The following is a 21,535-nucleotide window of genomic DNA, read 5'->3' on the forward strand; positions in this document are numbered from 1 at the left end:
TGTAGCTATTGGAAAGAGTGAGACAGGGTATATCTACCCTATAATTCAGGGTAGAGAGTCCCAAACTAGCTTTAATCAAGCTATCTTACATATCGGAAACAGGCCAGAAGACAGCTCCACATGGAGTAATTTATTTGGCCATGAAACCAAATATATTCATCTGTGGCTGAATTTCAGGACTCATGTAACAGCTCAAATGTGACCATCCTAGTGCACTAGAAATCAGAATCCCAAGCCAAACTTCAAAAAACAAATCCAAATCACGTATCTTCCTTGTTTTTAATAATGAAAACTGGGGATCTAAATCTGCCTTGTAAGTTAAGAGGTTGAAATGTAGATTATCTATTTCACCACCCATACTGCAGTGTAACAGCTCTTCCAAATAGCATTGCCCTATAGCTTCCACTGTTGCCCATGTTGACAACTGGATTCCACACTTTGGGAGTCAGTACAGAGCAACCACTGCTCTTTATATTAACAGAAACTTCTGAATGAAAATGACACCTAACTTCTTAAAAAATAGCAAAAATTAATTTGAAGTTTCAAAGCACTCAAGACATATTACTCAACTCCTCTGTTCTGGCCGTGTGCACCAAACCAAATAATTTCATCACAGATGAGCTATTTAATTTGGTTGCTTTCAGGTTACCGTACAAGTAATGATTGTCCAAACAACTGCCCATGGGGTCACACATCCACACAAAGAACCAAGCAAAGTGAACTCAGGGTGAGCTTCTGATGGTCAGATGGAGAATGCAGTAAAAATGAGAATGAAGCAGGAGTCATTCTAGCAGATGCCTAAGGAAAGCCTGTGGAGAGGGGAGGCTGCTTGCTTCTGACTGTGCCCACACTCCTGTCACTGTGAGGAGAAATTTCCTTCACAGCATAGTTTAAGATGGGCACTTCAGCATCACTGCTGCCCAGCCAGCCACTGGCTTGACTTACTCATTGGTTTAGTGTGGGGACTTCTAACTTACCCTGTTCAGACTGCATTCTCTTACGTAAAAACTTGCCTATAGAAATCTAAGCAAACTGAAAATATCCTAAAGTTTGAGTTTTCAGTAAAGACACGCTCTTGCTGAAGCATCCAATTGAAACTTACACTCTAAAACATGAACAGTTTTCACAGGCAAAAAGTCCTTTCCTGTGGGATACCCAAACATTTTTCAAGCAGGAGAGACAGGCCCTATGCAGACTCTTGGAGGCCTGCTTTCATGGTAGTTCTTGTCCCTGAACTATCAAAGAACAAGTCATTCATCCTGCAAATATATAATTGCTTCTTTTCAAAGTTTAGTGTTCACCTGCTCTAGTCATTACTGGACATATTGCACCTAAGTACAAGTACATTGAAGCTAATTGTGTGAAAACATTTATGACTACTGAATCAAGCGAAAGCCATCTGCTCATTAAAACCCCCCCTGCCATCAACAGCATTCTAATAAGCTGCAACTCAGCTGCATTGAAAAAGTGGTACTTACAGCACTCGAAGAGACCTGAGCCCATTGAATGCGTGGACTGGAATGCACCGAAGTCTATTGTAACTCAAGATGCTGGGAGAATATGAGAACACAGTTACAACACCATTTTCTTTGATCATTTCACTACTAATTCAACCATGAAGAAGCATTGAAAGCCATACGCTTAAGTAACGAGATACATACTAACTGTTTAACACCTCAGATAGTGTCTGAAAAGCAATTAAAACTCATCAAAACTTTGGAGTACTTACAGTGTTGATAACTGAGTCATGTTGCTGAAGGTATAATTGGCCAATACACTTATGCTGTTGTTGCTCAAATCACTGAAGAAATACACAAAGAAAACATCATTTATATGCATGACTTTAGAAAAAAAGTCTTTTTTAAAGGTTTCATCATGTCTGCACAGTAAAATGATTGAGGCTATTGAAAAGTCAAATATTATCAATTGATATAACGTTTTCTAACCAACTCTAAAAAAGCTCTAACAGCAAACCACATGAGGTTATTATCTCAAAAACAAGCCTTGGACTTTTCAGCAAGGCAAATTTCCAGCACACAGCATTTCAAAAAAATGGGTGAATACAAACAAAAATTTCAGAGGAGAAAGGTAAATTAATAAATGAGTATAAGTATGGGTGAATATTTGCTGTACCAGCTTGCTTTCCAATTTATTACAGGTATGCCATTTCTGTATGCTCTTCACATTGACTGGAACTATAAAAAAGAATGGTCACTGGTATACATTGAATAAATAAAAGACAGGAAAGGCATTTATTTACTTTGGTTCATCTAGAAATAAAAGGTATTTCATTTTTTTTATTTCAAAAGTCTTTTAGGCTCAAACAGAACTTTTTACTTTGTTGTTGCTCTCCCTTGAAAAATAAAATGAAACATTGCTTTAAAATAGAGGATTCCAGTTTTCCCTACGTATATATGTATGTATATATATATATATATTTTACCTGTTGTTCTGCCCCTTCAACTAGAGCATCTACAGTTGATTCAAAGAGCATTTGAAAATTTCTGCTAAATATTTCAGCCAAGAAATTTCACTCTGGTGTATTTCAGGGAGCAATTTACTGAACAAAGTCTAGCGCTGTCTGTATGTAGGACTGCTCATAGCAGAAACAGCTATGCAAATTTTCATTACCTTAGCATTATAAATGCTGCCTCAACTAGAACAAATTAATGCTGTCTCCTCTGTTAATGACCTTTACAGTGTTGTACAGATAAATCTGCCAAGTGAAACAGTAGCAACCTACATGAGAGGTTAGTCCTCTCACAGATGCTGGAAGCTCCTGCAGAGGTGTTTTTGGTGCTCTTAGCCACCTCGCTCTTTCCCCACTGTTTAGGAACACTACCGGCAGCAGTGGCTACTATGAAATTCTTTCCAAATTCAAATTACAGAAGGTTTTTGTTTTGCATGGTGTGTTTTTCCCCAAATACTAATTATCTATGTTCCACCTACAACACAGTGCAGAAAGAGTCATCTAGTTTTCTTGGCATTGAAACCACGTGTTTCTTACATCAGAGTCAGGTGCTTGAAGGTGGAGAGCCCCTTCGGCACAGCAGTCAGATGGTTTCCTTCCAGGTATCTGAAAAAAGGCACATTTGACAATTACATAAACATGTTAACAAGAACTTCTGTCACTCAGTCTGCATCATGAAGAAAATACAAATTAAATTCTGTCACTAAGGAAATGCTCTTTGATTCATTGCTTTGAAACTGCAAGAGTTTCTCCTTTGTAAGTGAATTATCCCACACGCAAAGCATGACAGTAGCTTACTGATGGTTTTGTTCAAGACTTGGAAGTGAATAAAGAATCTCTGGCCTACAGCAAAGTGAGACCACCACCATTTGGTTCTTCTAAGAGTGCAGCTGAAGAAGTAAGGGGAGAAGCACTGTAGGGGTTGTTTCCCTTACTTGAAGTTACCTTTAACAAGTTTCTCAAGAACATGGACCAAACATATTGGAAAGGTTTTGTCTTGTGCCTGTAAATCCCTTGTACAGCGAGAAGGAGCTGCACTGCAGGTCTCTGTGCTTCTAAAAAGTTTCACTCATTCCAGTGTCAACACAAACATCGTGGCTTTGATGCCACTTTTATTATGGCAGTTCCTACCCTGGCATATCCACCCTCCTCACCTTGCCTTTTCAAAGTACACTGGTACAGGAGGAAAACTTGGGACAAACTGAAGATGAAAGACCAAGTTTTTTTTATTATTATTATTATTTTATTTTTATTTTTATTTATAAAGGCTTCTCCCAGAAGAACAAAGTGTATTTAATAAAAGCTTGTGTTTCCAGGATGGCAGTAGTTTGAGGCACCATTACACGTGTCTCCGTTCAGACACATGCACGGTAAGGCTGAAGCTTTTTAAGATAATCCTATGTCCTCATGTTCCTGGAATACAGTGCCTGGATCTGGGAGGTTTGCTCCACTGAAGACATGCAAACATTCAGTAAAGAAAGTAAAAACCCTGACCAAATACAATACTTTCTAAAAGTTTGCCCTGAAGAGAGCGTGGATACTGAAGACTTCACATTGCTACCTGTGGTAGCAATGGGGCATGGACCGTTTCCTGTTTATTACCAAATGATAGAGACGGAGATGGAGTTTTATCCTTAACCTTGTTTTCTGGGGGCTGAACCTGCACCATTGGAAGATACCAAAGTAATGAGACTCCAACAGAAACGTGCCACTGCAGTGCCATGGCACTGGCCGGGTGGTCCATCAGAAGTCTGCCAGAGGGCACATCGGCCTGGGAAACAAATTCAAGGCATTTCTCCCCTCACAGGTGAGGATAAAAAATGAAAAAACATTTTCCATTTTTGGCCACTTTGGCTATTTCTCTCCTCAGTGGCCTCCTTGTTAGGGTTTTTTCCTAAGGTAGACAGGCCACTGCAACTGATGTGATATGTTTGGAAAGGTGTCAGGAAATGCAGCCCATAGCCATCAGAACTCTTGTTGTGCTGCCTCTGCTGCTGAGGATATAATCCAATAATCATGGCAGGAATTTGTATCCCACACATACAATTTCCTTTTCTTTGGCAACAGATCTCTTTATTCTGCATTTACTATAGTAAACAACAATAATAATAGATTATTGCTGTGCTATATGTTCCCCTTCTACACCAACTGTAACGACACTGAGATACTTGGGTAAACAAAATCCAAGAATTATTTCCCACGAGTTTTATTTTTATTTTTACTTCATTTAAAAATAAAAACTGTAAACACTAACAGAATTTCTTACATAATACGTAACTGTCACATTTTATTCTTTTTTTTTCTTCCCCTTCTATTTCTATATAACGGCCTCTCATCATTTTCTGCTGCTTGAGCACTCTTCAACTGAACTACTTCAAGAAGAATTTCCTGGAACTTGTTAGATACTGGAGCCTAGTAGTGACAAAAGGGAAAAATCCTCACTAAGGGATGAGTGAAGAGAAATGCTTACTTTCCTCCTCCCCAGCCTCATGGTTATCTGTTCTGCCTGTGTACAGGATCCTGGGAAGTAAGAGCTGTCTGGGAGCGTGTGGTGGAGCTGACCTCGCTCCTGCTAGGATTAGGTTGGACATGCAGAACTACAGGCTTTTGAATTTTTAACCAAAAGCACAATCCTTCCTTAATGAAAACCTGTTGAACAGATTAATCTCTCCGCTCACAAGGATCACAAGCATCATCTGATGGTATTATACAGTAAACAGTTAACCCTCGGAAGGAGTGAGGGCTGCTCTGCTGGCACAGGGTATAGATGAACCAGGATATGGATTAGTTATGCCACATTCACAGTCACTTGCTTCATTTTGTCTAAATTTGGTGAAAATTATTTTGAAAATTCAGTGCCTTGGTATAGTGCAAATTCACAGCGTAAATTGTAGAAGATCCTCAGAATTCAGCCACATATGTTACTATTTATATAGGGCAAATCATGTCTCATTTCCCCAGTTGTGGTCTGCTATGGATGCAGAAAGCTGCTGAGAGTCTGTGCCTTCTCTTTCATCCCACAAAGTCTGCAAATCCTAAAGTCATGCATTAGGGTAGGTTAAGGCTCCAGTGTTTATTCCACATGTAAAATCCAAAGGATTTCCAAAGGAAATCAAAAGCAGGTCATGTATTTATTTGGAGGCAATATGTGATTTTCATTTAGGAAGAGACTCAGCTCTTGCAATGTGTTGAAATCCTCAGAAATAGATTTTCAGGATATTCTCTTGTTGATCCCAATATGAAATGGCCTGCAATTTGAACAAACTGATGATAGCTAGCCAAGTTTTTTTTTTTTTTTTTTTTTTTTTTTTTTTCCCGTTTGGCCTTTTGGTGCAATCAAAAGTCGAGGGAGTAAATTTTCATCCAGTGCTTCACTACTCAGGCTAACACAGACACGCAGGCTCCTAGAGTTAAACTCCTACAGAAGATCTGCTTTGAATAGCATCGGATTTGTACTGCAAACAATTTACTGGTTATATAAATGTGCATGCAAAAAGCTGCAGCACTTATTCTAGTGGTGTAACTTCTGAACGAACATGATTTTACAATGTAAAATTACTGATCATATACTTTTCATGCACGCAAGAGCAATTCACCACTGTTAAACCATTCGCCACATTATACAAAGAACAGCAATATTTTCTAAGCAATAGGCATTAATTTTGAACATGCAATGAATTTGAAATACCAGAGCCTTTAGGACATAAGAACATGCCAAGAATGAGGAGGATCTGAGTTGCATTTGAAGAACACAGCTGCTGCAGGTGAAGCTGTTGCCCACCATGGGCCAGGTCTCCGTCCAAACAGAGGGGACACAGGAGCAGCAGTTCTTCACCTAGCTGGGCTGGAGATGATGTACAGGGGCTGCAAGAGGGCTGGAAACTGGACCCAGCGCATAACAGAATTATTCCTGAGGTTGCAGGGGCAGAACCCAGTTACAACTATGTAAACACAACTAACCATGGAGGAAGTTACCCCCCAAAAAACCCAAACCCACAACAAAACCCTACAGAAGAATGTGGAGGGAAGCCTGTATTTTTAATTCTTTCCAATGCTTAGCCAAAGTGAGATGATGTACATGGTATCTGGTATGCAAAGAAATTCTGGCATGAATGAAAAAATACATGTCTAATTTTAATGTTCAGAGTCAAGCTATTAATACACAGAGTCAGAGTCAAGAGTGGGTGTTAGCTCCCTTAATATAGACCTGCTGACTACTATTCAAAACAAACTCCTTCGCTTCCTAAAGTCTCATGACTCTGCAGTTTAATATATCTGACTGGAAATTGTTTTCTACCCCATGAATGCTGCCGGGAATCCTCAAGTCTGAATAATGACTTGTAGCCAACAAGTAATTACTAGAAAAAAAAAAAAAAGAAAAAAAAAAGTGCTCATGTTCTCCCAAAATGCCACCAGTCCTGTGCCAGAAAAGACTCTGTCCGAAAACCTGAAGGAGCTTTGGAGACAGATACCTGCTTGGCCAGGATAGCTGGTGCTGTAAGGCATGGCCAAGCCTCACTCTGCACCTGCACCAACCACACCAGCCCTTGGAGCCCAGTGCATGCAGCACCCCAGGGGCTCATCCATCCCCTTCCACATGCACTGACATCACACATAAAAAATTTAAAACTATGCATAGAAGATGACAGCTGTTCTTTTTCCAACTTGTCTATTTTTATACTGAAACTACTTGGATTTGAGGTGATACAACCAGCACAAGGTGCCAAAGCATCATATAACCATGTGAATTACTTGGAGCCTTCTTTGTACTGAAATGTCTATTCAGCCATAAAGTCAAGCTCATAGCTGCAATCTGTTCTAACAGAAGAAACTGGAGAGAAACATCAGTTCTCACACAGAAAACGGAAAGGCACAAAGCCTTTTCTTTAATTTCTTTGGATATTTCATATAGAATGCTACCTTAAAAAAAAAGATGATACTTGCCAATTTTATGCAGCTTTAAAAGCAAGTTGTAGTCAAAACCTTTTAATGCAGATATTTGATATCCTAACATTTTGATGCAAGTTTCATTTCCTGAAAAAGGTGGTCTAGAAGAGCATTGATGTGAAAGATGAACCATATCCACAAAACATGACTTTTTGAGCTTCAATTACTGTTTCTTGAGAAGACACAAAATTCAAGCATAGATCCAGGTACAAATCTGGAACTTGAACTTAAGAAAGCTCTGGCAGATCTGGAGCCTGGATTTTGTGCACTCATATGTCAGACCACAACCTACTGGCTTGACACACTGAAACGTGACTGGGAAAAAAGTGAACACCCTGAAGTTTAACTTACCCTTATTCTCAATTAGAGCTAAAATCACTTTCTGATACGTACTCAAACCTCCTCAGTCATCACACATCCGATCTATTTAACTTTTCTTATCTATTATATTTGAAATGCGTATTTAAGTCCTCTATTTCAGCTGAAACTAGAACATCCTGTAGAATTATCCTTTCTCTCAAAAGGGGGGGGCTCTCCTTCGCTGCAACAGGCAGCACCCCAGGGGCAGGGGATAAACAGCTGGAAGGCAGCTGGACAGGATTCCTCTGCTGGTAAGCAGGTCAGCCACTTGTGAAAACTGCTGTACAGAAAAGGACTGAACAAGCTTGGAGGCTAAAAGAACAAAACACGCAGAGAAAAAACACAGCAAGGAGAAAGGAGGCTTGTGAGGAGAGGAATGGGCAAAGCAAATTCAAATTTTAATATGCATCAATAAAAATGGAAAGAAACCCAATCACTAACAATGATGTACGGTTGGTGTCTAACAAGCCCATCACTGCTATCATACAGGTCAGTGTCGTGACAACATTTGAGTCTAGAGATTACATGGCCAGTACATATCAGCACCCGGACAAGCTAGAAAAGGGGGGCCTATGAGAACCTACTGAGGTTCAGTGAGTCTAAGTGCAAGGCTATGCACTTGGGTTGTGGCAACCCCAGACGTGAGCACAGGCTGGGAGAAGGACTCATTGAGAGCAGCCCTGCAGAGAGGGACTTGGGGGTTCTGGTGGACAAGAAGCTCGACGTGAGCCAGCAGTGCTGGTGTGGTGGGAGGTGTCCCTGCCCATGGCAGGGGGGTTGGAATGAGATGATCTGTAATGACCCTTCCAACCCAAGCTGTTCTATGATTCCATGGTTCTATGATTGTTCTGAAACACACCATGCTCATTATGTTACAGCTTATGAACGCAGTGCCCCCAGAATTTCCTTCAGCTTTTTCCCTCAGCGCAAATTATTATTTGCTGTAGGTCCATAACAGCAGCTGGATTTTGTCAGATAAGACTTTTAGAAATAGACTATATTTTTGTGGAAAAAAAAAAAAGAAAAGAAAACACTAGCACTCATACTCTAAGGTATTATATGAAAGGAAAAATAGCATGGGAAGCTTGGTTCAGATATACATTAAGAAAAGAAAAAAGGGAGGAAGAAGAAAAAGAAAAGGATCCTAAAACACAAAACAGGAGTCAGGTGAAGTTCCAAACTAGCTCACTGCATGAACATTTTACTTCTGAATTTCTTGACTAGATAAATGACTGTGTTCAAAGAACCAAGGCTTCTCTTCAGAGCAAGTAAACAGTGGGGAAAAAATGTGGGCAGTATATAAATATACAGCAAAGGAATTTGCAAGAAACAACATAGTATTTCCATGTTCACAGGAAGCTGAAAGAAGGCTTGCCCATGATGATAGGGTTCTGTGAAAGAACTGCTGGGAAACAGAAATCGCTTGTATTATCATCCCTCTGAAAAGCAGGAGACGTACTGATCTTTTCAACTCTATTCTATATGGAAGCATTCCCTGCCAAGGTAATCCCTCCTTCCAGGGGTGGTGCAAACCAAACACGGGTATGTCTCCTGTCTTTCCCAGCTTTAAATGTGAAGGATATCAGAGATTTCCCATTTGTTGTTCAGAGCAGAAACTCAGGAAGAAAGTTGGATGGAGTGACCCTAAGTCTCTGGTACACCACATAATAAAACATAGCTGGTGATCTTTTGGCTGAGCTTAGGCACAGGGAAATTTGACCCAACAAAGGTTAACCTTATCCCTACATGCCTGTGTAAGATGGTCAGTTTTTCACATTGATATTTAATACCTGCTACAATGAAAGAATTCCCATTTCAAGGCTACTTTATTACCTCTAAAAGAATTTAAAAGAATTTCTGAGAAAACTATATGCAGCCCTAACAGACTGGTTTATCCAGATACATGGCAGTGCTTTTTCTTAAACCATATTATATAAAAACACACCGCAGTTTAATAAAAAGCTTTGTAGCTAATGTGCCTTGTAAATGAATGCATCAATAATGGAAGTTTATAAATGCAGACTAGTGCGTTCATAAAAATCCCACTAAAACGCCCCCCTGCATCACAGCACCTTCCGGGCCTCCCACAGGGAGGGGGCTGCAGGCTCTTTATGCCCTTGGTCCCTCCTGTGGCACAACCTCTGCCCTCAGTGCCTGGGGCTTTTTGCAAGTGCCTGGTGTGGGGGTGGCAAGGAGACCCCCGTGCACCACCTGGGGGTTACCGACGTGGAGGTGAGGGTGGGGAAAGGGAGAAGAGCTGCGTGGGTTGCAGGAACACAGACCAAGGATTTTCCCTGAGCACCTTTGGCTGCTGTACTGGTGAGAAGGGTGAGGGATCCCTGCCCTGGAGACTGCCGGGGCTCTGTCTAGCCATATAAAAGCTGGGATGTCTTCTGCAGCAGGTAATTTACATGCTTTCCAGTTTCAAGAGCTAAAAGACATCTGCTGCTACCACAGAGATGCTTCATCCAGGAGATGCTGTTTGCCACAACAGTGGTAGGAATTATCAAATACAGTACAGTAAAAATACATTTCACAATAGATGTAGATGGTACAGTGTCTTCTAAATCACGGGCAATGTTTATCTCAGTTTGAAAGCAGAAGAAAGGCAAGTAAGACTTTTTTTTTTTTTTTTTTTTCTTTTTTTTTCTTTTTAATTTCTTTCTTTTCACTGTTTTCAGTAACACTTTTTTTTCCCCCCTTCAGTACCTGCAGCTCATCTTTTGGTATAGATACATACAAGGAGCTAGTTTATATTGGTTGAGAGGAAAGTGAGATCAGGACTGAGTTTTGAGACAGTTGGGACAGATTCAAGGTTATATTTGCAGAACATGAAAAATTCAGAGCCAGCCAGTCCATGGCTGACAATATTCTCCTGACACATTTCTGGATTGAAAGCAGAAAACTGAACTAGAAGCTTGCACAGCCAAGAGGCTCCTACTGAAGAAGACAGTCACGTAAACTCTTACGAACTCAAACTGCTCAGTTCCAGGCTACTGCCTCATTTGCCAAGAAATAGCTTAAGAAATGTAGCAGTTTTCAAAAATGTGAGATTAATTTCACTCTTTTTGTGAAAGCTATGTCGTCAGTGTATCGGATAGTATCAGTAAAACTCGATATGCAAAATCTAAAGATAAAAATTCCTTAGTGTGGCAGTGGAAATGGGAGTAACATCTGCGATATCTTAGTGTTGGCAAGTCATGTTTGAATTCAATGGGACCTGAACAAGAGCAGAGCAGAAACCACCTTACAGACTCTTTATCACTGACGGCAATATATAAGGTAATACACAGGCTTGGACTCGACTTTTGATTCAAACCACCATTAAATATGCCCAGCATCCATACAGATGTATTCATTAATGCAAAATATCCATGTTAATTTGTGTTCTCACATACGCTCTCAGTCCATTCCTCATTTAAGCAATGAGGCCTTGTATAAAACAACACAAACTCCCACTGCAAGGGGAGTAAAAGGATGTGCATCTCATTCATCAATTGCCTCGTTACTAAATAGGGTAAAGCAGAAGAAGATTCATTCATTAGAAAATTCACTGAACACACCAACTAACTCAACCACCTACTTTCATACAGAAATTGTGATAAGTTTCAGGAAAAAATCAACTGGGATAGATTTGAATAAGGATCTAAAGAGGAAAAGCTCTGTTTTTCTATTGCCAATTGTTTAAGCCAAGCAGTTCCACCAAGCAGTGTATTTCTTTCCAAGCAAAGAAACAAAATGCAGTATAAATTCATAAAAAGGGGTAGATGAAAAGAAGACTAGGAAGGCAGTTACCAACTAGGATGAATTTACTTTACCATTTAATCTAATTATCTGTTATTTTAGACATTTCATGAAGCCTGGAGAAAATTCATTGTTTGTTTCCACCACTGGCATTTTTTTCCTCTTCTCAGTCTCCTTAGAGGATAATTAGCTCACAGCTGCCTAAGTCAGGAACATATTTTCATTGCCCTTACAAACTGCCTATTACGAGCTCAGGCTGTTCAGAAGCTCTACAGGATTGTTTGTTACCAATATATGCATTTGTTCCCCACAAAGAATGAATGGGTGCAAGGATAGATAAACTCTGTTCCCACTGCAGAGCAGCACACTCAGTCAAGGGACAAATAAGTTTGAAAATAACAGCCAAAACATACGGAAAGCACCAAAGCACAAAATACCAGTCAGTCACTGAAGTCAAAGGCAAAACCCCAAAAGACTCACAAAGCCTCCTGTCCTGGTTTCAGTTAGTATAGAGTTATTTTTCCTCCTAGTAGCTGGTAGGGTGCTATGTTTTGGATTAGGATGAGAAGAGTGCTGATAACACGCTGATGTTTTAATTGCTGCAGAGCAGTGCTTACACCAAGCCAAGGACTTTTCAGCTCCTTGCTCTGTCCTGCCAGTGGGCAGGCTGGGGGTGCAGCAAGAGCTGGGAGGGGACACACCGAGGACAGCTGACCCAAACTGGCCAAAGGGGTATTCCATGCCATCTGACGGCATGCTGAACAATATATAGGGGTGGCTGGCTGGGGTGGGGGGCCGGCTGCTCGGGGTTGGGCTGGGCATCGGTCAGCGGGTGGTGAGCAATTGCATTGTGCATCAGTTGTTTTGTAAACGCTATTATTAGTACTATTATTATTATTATTATTATTATTATTATTTTCCTATCTTAATAAACTGTTTTTATCTCAACCCACAGGCTTTACTTTCCCATTTCTCTCCCCCATCCCAGAGAGGGAGGGGGGAGGGTGAGCGAATGGCTGTGTGGTGTTTAGCTGCCGGCCGGGTTAAACCACACCTCCCCACAATGTAATGTCATGAACTTCTCATGAAAGGAGCTATGTAAAATGTAACTTACAGCTCAGTCACATCTTTGGGAATTCCTTTGGGCATTATCCGCAGACCTTTGTTGCTGCAACGTACCACTGAGTCCACACAGGTACACTGGGAAGGACAAGGAGGAGAAAGCAAGCAGCTGCTTTCATCATTACCTGCAGAGGAGGAGAAATGGAGTATTCAGAAGGGAAATCAGCCTTCAGCCCAGACTGAAGCACTTTGAAGGCAACTTCTTACAAGGACCAGGGAGGGACATCCCTGAATCCTGGGTAACCATCACAGAATTTTAAAGTAGCTCTCAAAGCTTTCGGAGCAACTTTTAGGAGGAAATTCTTTACTACGAGGGTGGAACACTGGAATGGGCTGCCCAGAGAAGCTGTTGATGCCTGGCAGTGCTCACGGCCAGGCTGGATGGGGCTTTGGGCAACCTGATGTGTGGGAGGTGTCCATGCCCACGGCAGAGGGATGGAATTAGATGAGCTTTAAGGATCTTTCCAATCCCAACCACTCTAAGATTCACTATGTACAATCTGCTTTAGGAGTTTGTTTTTTTTTTTTTTAATTCAACTTTTAGATGTTAATTTTGTATTTTTTAATGTCAGCCTGGCATTTCATTTATCATTTGAATGAAAAAAGCTCATTGTTTTTGACAAGGATAACAAGGCAAACAACAAACTGAGCAGCATACTTCCAACTGCTGGCAATCCATCTGTGCACACACAAAAATATCTACTTTTTCCAAAAATGGATTCAAAGTTCCATAAACAGCAGATTAAATCTCATAATTGGAGAACAATAGAGTTTCTGCAGAACAAACTAACTCTTTGAAGTTAAGAACATTAAGGCATGGATTTTCCCCAAAACCAACAGGCTTTGCAAAACATAAGGCAAACGCACACTGCGGTATCACGATGTATATGAAAAGAAACAATTAGTGGCACATTATCCAGATGACAGCTAGAGGAACCACACAACTGTTTGTGAGTACAAGCAGCCTGAGTGGACCAGCACTAACACACAGGGCTGCAATCCAAGAGAACACAGCCAGCCATCATTATTTACCTTTTTTTTTTTTTTTTTGCAAGGACTAATTGAGACTGATCTGTTTCTTCCTTCTCTCTGTTGGATGGATGCATGAGCATTAAAGAATAAAACTGAAATACCTGCTACAAGATAACAAAATTACTTATAAATGTATGGGTAGGGAATTATTTGTATTCAAAGGGATGGAGAAACTTGACTAGCCTACAAAAAACAGGAAATATTTTTCCCATTTTCTTTCCAACTGAGTTTTACAGTTGGAAGCAAAATTTAAAGCCTTTCACAAGCCTGCAGAAAAGGTATGTTTCTGCAGCATATTCAGTTTTTCCCAGTTTTTTTTTTTTTTTTTTTTTTTTCCATCCTGCCACCACATACTTGTCATTCACCATGGCTGTCTGACTGACTCTATGATAGAGAAAGCTCTGAAGTATGCAATGTCATTTTTTTGACCAAGATTTTTTCTTTCCAAACCAGAAGTTATTCTTTAAAGACTAAACTAAGTTGCCATGACCTCAGAGCCCAAAACACGTTGCCTTGCTGCCACATAGCTTGACTAGGCCAGAGTTCATTTCTTCTCTGAATGGTAAACTCCTGTGACTCTTACAGCTTTTTTAGAGCTATGACTACCTGCAGCTCCAGCAGATCTGGGCTTGACAGGCAACCACAGCCTCCAAGTCAAGTTAGTAGTGCATTCATCAATCAGTTTATCTCCTTATTATTTTCTCTAAAATCTGCTTGATCAGAAGACAGAGAAAAGAACTATCTGAAAAATTAATTAAATTTAAGGATTTTCATTTATTTATTTATAACCTATATTGACCCAGCAAAGCCTTAAGCATCACTGAGTCATTTCAAGTAGCATCTAGTTTTTTTTTTTTATTATTATTATTATTATTTTATTTCCCTATATTCATCTCTTCTATTGGAAAAACTGAACAGTTCCCAAATATAAAAGACCTTCCAAGCAAAGACCATTCCCAGAGGCTTCAATGAGTTTTAACTAGCTGCAAGGATACAGAATTGGGAGAAAGAGCTAGGATTATACCAGTATTATACAAAGCAGAGCATCTGTCTTTCATAAAGTTATTCTTATATTTAGGTGCAGATGGTAGAATTGCAGAAAGTGGAAAATGAGAACAACAATAAATTCCTGATAGGGAACAATAATCTTCAGCTCTAAATGGCTGTCTTCCTTATCTCTAAAACTGAAATATTCACCGTGAATCATTGCTCGATAGGCAGGGAGGCTCTCACACAGATGTCAACGTTACCATAAATGACAAATTGAATTGCATTTTCTTACCATCACAGGTGAAATCCTGGGCATCCACATCTTGAATTGGAATATCCTTTAAGAAAAAGGGCTTCAAGCATCGGGGATTTCCACTGACGATTCTCTTCTTTCTCAACCATTTTCCCAGCCAGGCCAAATGGCAGTTACAATTAAAGGAGTTAGCCAGCAAATTACTGAAATGGAACAAGACATAATTGCATCAAATAAGAACATACAGAAATACTTAAATAACTGCAGAAAAAAGACAGGTTCCAAGTTGAAGCTCTTTCCTGCTATCTGTTTCTTTGAGATCCTGTTCTGTTCTACACATCGGGCATGTTCTACGCAGGTTTTACAGTAGGTCTAGGGTTGTAATTATAAAATGCATTTATGTACACTTATGTATGTATATAAACTAAAGTTCTTACTGCTGTAGTTACTATTTAGACATACTTGCATTGCTAACAGGGCTTTATTTACAGTGTATTTCAACCCAAGCGACAGCTGACACCCAGGTCTAAACTCACGTCACACACTGACACGCGTATGGGTGATCTTCAGTCTGATTACTTCAGGCAATAACATGGAAAAGCTTAGCACGGCTATCCATTAACAAAGACCTACGTGTACTACTTCGCACGTGTACAGCCACACTAGCTTAGCACATTGTTCCTGGCCACAGCACACCCATCTTTCCACCCGCCTGTGTTACAAATCTGTGCCAGGTGGGAGCTTCTGGCAACCTGGATTTGGGCTGCATACAAAAATACAGAAATAGCAAGGACAGCATTCTGCACGACAATACGTACATACACACATACATAAGGTATGCAGCACTGTCAGCTTGAGCCACTCCTTATCAAGCTTTCTTTCTAAGGTCAGTATTATCTGTAGTGAAAAGCATGTGCTTTACTGCCTTGTGAACTTTGTGAGGTCCGCATCAAATCTTGCCACAGCTCTCAGAATACATTCAAAATACTGCTGCAGCCCTGTGGTGCGTGGTGCCCAAAGCAACCACTTGACAGCCTTCTAAGAGGAAAGGATTCTTAGTGTAGCTTGTGTTAGCAACATTTTAAAAAAGAAAGCCTTATCCATTCTCTTGTCAAGCCACGAAAACATAAACGCTACAGCAATTTCTCAGTTGAACACCTGTAACATAGATATCTATATAAAATAAAGGTATTACCCACTTGTATTTTTTAATAGCTTGTGATTCTTTAAATGAAAGGAGCATAAGGTGATGTTTGTTTTAAGCAACAATCTTTCTAACCTATCTCAAATTAGAGCTGAGAATCTTGGAAAAATCTTTTTTACAGGAGTCCTGTACTGAAACTCCTACACATTATTTGTGCGTGAGAGTTTTATGAATAAATTTCAAATGAAAGCAAGAGGCCAATATTCCTGATAAAAAAAGGTTGACTATCTTTTGTACAAATACAGAAAGAATAATAGCCTCTAGGGTTGCTCCATTGAAGAAAATGAACTGTCAGAGCCCCACATATAGAAAACAGAGTATCCAGATGAACAGTGATGGAATTCCCACATCATATGTAAATATGTCCAAGGATCATTATTATGGTAGTACAGAAAAAAAGATGATAATGAAATTCCTCTAAAGCACAGTGTATCTTAAAAATGAAAAAGTTTCCTAAAGAAACACGTGCTTCAAATACAGGTGTAGTAGCTGAAGACCTTGGAAATCTTCACTTGCAACAAACCTAACCACGTAGTCAATATCACAAAGTTTTCAGCCAAGCAATTCCTTCAGAACTCGACAGTGCTGGAGATGAAAACATCTGGCACAGTTAAGGTGGGGCAGCAAGAAAACAAACCCAAAAGAATTTCTAAATAATAAAGGTTCTAGGTCAACACTACATAACCAACAATATGATTTACAGCTGCTCTCCATGTGGTAAAAAGGCTTACTTCAGTCACTGCACACTTTAATCACTGCACTAGCCAGGAGCTCTGGGTGTGAAATAACACGTGGATCTTGTAGAGATTATTGTATTGGTGTAGAGGGAGAAATGGGGAGGAGTAGAAAACTCAGTGTAATGCTCCATAATAAAAAATACTCAACCTGCTTTATGCTGACTAGGTTTCAGTGGCAAGACTAATTTGCAGAATGCTCCCATCAAAATTACTAAGTATGCCCATTCTACAGAGGTTGCTTTAACTTAATGTGCTGACAAAGGGTAACATATCAATAAAAAATATTAAACCCCTGGATTACATTTGGTTTATACTTTTCCTAAGAACTAAGTGAGAAGTTGTTACATTTAAATGCAATAGAAAAATAAATCTGTTGTTCTGAAACTTAAATAACTTTGGGAAAAAAAAAAAAAAGGGAAAAAAAAATTAATCTTGTCACAATTTACACTTGTCCTCTGACCACTTCAGTGGCACCTAAATTTAATTCATTTAATTCTTGGTCCAGCTGAAGAGAATCTACTTTCTATTTTAATTTCATATGAAGGTGACATGCCCACATATATACTCTTTCCATGGCAGTGCAGTGATGCAGCTTTTGAAAAAAATTTAAGATAGCAGGTCTCTAGAGTGCCATGTGGGACAAGAGATCCCCTACAAAAACCAGTTGCAAGTCTAGAACAGCCAGTAATTTTCAGAAGCTTTATTTTGGAAACTGCCTGTTCAAGTGGAGCTCTCAAATAACAAACAGAAATATTGGACAGGCAGATTGTTTTAAAAATTCATAATTAGTAATCAGAGTTCCCACATGTAAGATAGTGATTTAACCACTCAAACAGAAACAAAGCAATCAAGCTTTTAGCAAAGATGTCTTACTAACATTAAATTCGTAAGTGCTTCCTCAAGGACATAGACATGTTTTTAAAATCAAGGGTGAATAGAAGTCTTGAGGGATGAAATATTCATATCCTATTAGAAACATCTCTGTTAAAAATTGCAAAGTAGCTATGGAATATTAACTATTTAAATGAATTCTAGTGACCTGTTAGAAAAACATGCTGAAACGCATCTGGATATTGTTGAAATTAGGCTGAAAATACATCCTGGAATTCAGGGTAAGTTTATATGAGAATAGCTGCATGTTTTATTCATGGAAAACCAGTTCTGCTTACAAACCTGCCCAGTTGACTGTGTGAGGACTGAAAGACATCACTGAATACCATGTATGCAGAAGTACATTTCAAATTAGCATGCTAAATACTTATTTTGACTAGTAACACACAGTAAAAACTGCTATTTTTTCACCAATAACTTATAAAATAAATGTTCTTCGTCTATTGAAAACCATTAGTGCACTATTTTCAGAGCTGTCCATGTTTTGATAATATCAGTGAGGCTGACTCAATGAGCAATAACAAAAGGAGCAATATTTTTTTTTAAAGTGCTGTAAATATGCCAGGATAAAAAAGGAAAGAAATGTTAAATTTTATATTAATTTCTGGCTCACATTAATAGATGCAGAAATGAGTCATTGCAAACCCTGGTTAACTCACAAAGTGTGGGTTGAAAGGGAAAAGCAGGCATAGTATGCATCTTCAGCTGTGTTGTCATTTCATATAACAACCTACAATGGAGTGCTGCTAGGAAATTAACACATTTGCATTTTGCATTTATATGTGAAATATCACTATGGCTTGTCTAGGCCACAATGTCTGAAGAAGTCAAAAGCAAACCTCCTCCTGCCTTAACTGTCTGTGGATCAAACACGAAGTGAAAATGTGTCAAAGAACATATTTTTTCTTCAAGAAACAGGTAGGAACCTGCCATGAGATGTGGTTTTAAGTCCGTGCCAAAGCAGTGCAGTCTTACTAGCAGCAGCTTTAACTGCTGATCCTCTAAGTTGTAATATTCTTTATCTGCAGCTGAAAAAAAAAGAAGAAAATCGGGCATCTTCTAACAAAATATGACAAAAATGTTTCCATTCAAACAGGGCAGGGGCTTTATAGACTGATTCAGAGAGTGTGACTCTCTTTTAAGGGGTGCACACAGGGAAGTACAGAAGCAACTGTGCAAGAAGCAGGTAGGCATTCCTTGCAGCACAGTGAGAACAAGATTTCAGCAAGTACCACTTGATTTGACCTGTGACTTGAAAATGGTCAATAGAAATAATCTGGTTGTGTTTGTTTCTTGTTCATCAGTTTCATGGGGCTTTGGGGGTTACAGAAAATAATGGAAGAAAAGTCCAGGTTCAAAACCTGAAATGCAATAGCTACAATAGTTTGTTTTGGTTGGACAATTAAAGTGTATTTTCAGGGCAGCATGAAGGGAATTAGACAACTTACACTAACAGCAACATCAGGGTTCATATTCACAGCTGGAAACAAGGAGCAGACTTTCTCTCCATATTTATCAGTCTGTATTTTATTAAAATGGACACCTCACAAAAGGTATCCAAAAATACTTGAAAAGCAAAGGAACTACTTCAAAGAAGTACACAGAAATATACGAGAATTGCCAGAAAAGCTTAGATTGGAATTTTTAAATTCATGTTCAGTAGGACTGGAGTGTTTTGTTCTCTAAGCATTAGCTACTAGATTTCTTCTGATATTTAACTAATTTAACTGAAATCCAAGAATGCTGTCCTTACAAAACTAGACTCTAGTGGAATTAATGCAATTCTGAATCTGAAGAGGTTGTTTTCCTTGAACTCCTCCTGTGTACTGCACTAGGCTATAACATAGCAAAACACGTGGTGATCCTGCCTGAGGATGGCAACATCTGAGCTTTTTCAGCCACTCTAGCTGAAGCAGTTCAAATGTTTTTCTGAATCATACCCTGATTCTTTCAAAGACAACCTGTGATTTCAGTAGGATAGGGTTTTCTTTCTCTAAATGAGGTTTTCCAAATATGAATAAGTAAGCATTTTGATTTTGAAACTCAAATGCTGTCTCCTCAAAAAGAAAGCATGGAATAAAGGCATCATGATGTGTTCATATTGTAAGAAGATAACTTACATTGTAGACAAAGAGACTAATGTGCTGAAGGCTCCAGGGGTGATAGTGCTGATATGATTGTCATACAGAGAAAGAAGTCTCACTGAGCTCAGTCCAGCAAAGGTGTCATTGTTTATACAGCTGATAGAGTTGCTCCTCAGCATCCTGTGAAGATTAAAACAAGGAATTAGGAAATATTGGGAGGGGATATAATTTCAGGTCAGGAGGCCCTGTTTCTGGGGCATCAACAGATGGTTTGGCAACTACTCTGCTCTATTTTTATTGATTGCTGAAGTACAACACAGCTAAAAGAGGGATAAACTTGTATGAACATTGTCTTGTGAATTTAAAATGTGTTTCTTCCACACAGCATTAGAGGCTGATGGAAACTCCACATCTGAAATTAGTATGCAATCAAAATTACAAGTAGTGGCAAACTTGAAATAAACACTCAAGTCTCTCCATTTAATAAGTATCTGAAATACATACTGACTTGCTCTCAGAGACCAACTGAGAAAGACTGTCAGAGGTTATGTGACAATAATACTAACTGCATTATTTCTGCTTCTATCATGAATGTTTTTGTAATCCACATTGCAGAAGTATGGAAGGAAACAGTGCCCTTAGCAGAAATCAAGGAGTAGCTTAGGAAGGATTTCCAGACCTAAAGCAAGCTCTGAAATCTCATTATAATAATTAATTGACAAGACAGGAAGCAGTAACCATTCTATAAATTGTTCTTTGCTCAGTGTTTGTAGTAGATGAATCAATCCTGTGTTTGGAAGATACATCTCTCTGAGTTGTTATGGTAACAATGAACTCAATGATACAGCCTAATTAATTTGAAAGACTGCAGTGTTTTGTATCTCTGCACAGCAAAAAGAGGCTTATGAGTATGCTACAATTCATGCCAATCAACATCTGGATCTGTAAACATAACCACACAGTTGTAATATTTCTACTTAGGTGAAAAATTGTTCCATAATTAAAGCATACGACCAGAAATCCAGGCAATATATGCAGCTCATGCTGCTGTTCCAGTGAATTGATCCTCTCAGTTAAGGAGCGTTCATTCTTTGGTACCAAATTCATGCAGTGAACAAGGACAATTAAGACTCCCTTAGAAGTCTGGATTTAAAACTATTTGTATCCACCAGTTGGGCATTTACATACTTAAAAAACACCAAAGAGAGATTAACTGTGCAATCACAAACACTCAGCCTGGACATTACGCTGCTTTAGCGTTACTGGTCTCTACACAGAGTTATCACTGCAGCCACTACAGCTGCAATGGTTTTGGTGTTTTGGTGTGAAACTATGTCAGAAAAGAGTCAGGAGGCAGAGAGGCACATGCCTTACATGTGGAGTACAAAGCTGACTGGAAGCCAGGTCAAGACTGTAAACTCTAAAAGGTAAGAATAAATAAAAGAAATAATGCCTTCAGCGGCTCAGGTCACTCTTGGAAATTCATATACAGAAGCATTTTCTCAATTCTGTACGTATCAGGCAGTTGTTCTGCAAGGTGGGGTGACTGAAATGGGATGTCAATACATCAATTCCATGGTGATTTACTGCCTTTTCGAAAACAAAGTCTTTTAAGAATGACTGTCCAGCGTGACCTCTTCATAAAAGGCCACAGTTTTGGTGCTCAGAGTCAATTAATGCATATATATATGTCCTTCAAGC

At 39.3% G+C, this 21,535-nt stretch overlaps 1 protein-coding gene across 3 annotated transcripts in view; it reads right to left on the minus strand.

The window, feature by feature from the left end:
• SLIT3 (slit guidance ligand 3) overlaps positions 1-21,535 on the minus strand; it is a 511,770-nt gene that overhangs the window by 89,496 nt on the left and 400,739 nt on the right. For all 3 annotated transcript variants that reach the window (XM_035338343.1, XM_035338345.1, XM_035338344.1), the window contains exons 19-24: positions 19,871-20,014; positions 14,958-15,121; positions 12,636-12,768; positions 3,008-3,076; positions 1,730-1,801; positions 1,479-1,550 (exon numbers count right to left, since the gene is read on the minus strand). In XM_035338343.1, coding sequence (XP_035194234.1) covers positions 1,479-1,550; positions 1,730-1,801; positions 3,008-3,076; positions 12,636-12,768; positions 14,958-15,121; positions 19,871-20,014 — 654 coding nt within the window. The remainder of the gene's footprint in view (positions 1-1,478; positions 1,551-1,729; positions 1,802-3,007; positions 3,077-12,635; positions 12,769-14,957; positions 15,122-19,870; positions 20,015-21,535) is intronic.

This window comes from Oxyura jamaicensis, chromosome 13 (genome assembly GCF_011077185.1).
Source record: "Oxyura jamaicensis isolate SHBP4307 breed ruddy duck chromosome 13, BPBGC_Ojam_1.0, whole genome shotgun sequence".
Taxonomy (NCBI): domain Eukaryota; kingdom Metazoa; phylum Chordata; class Aves; order Anseriformes; family Anatidae; genus Oxyura; species Oxyura jamaicensis.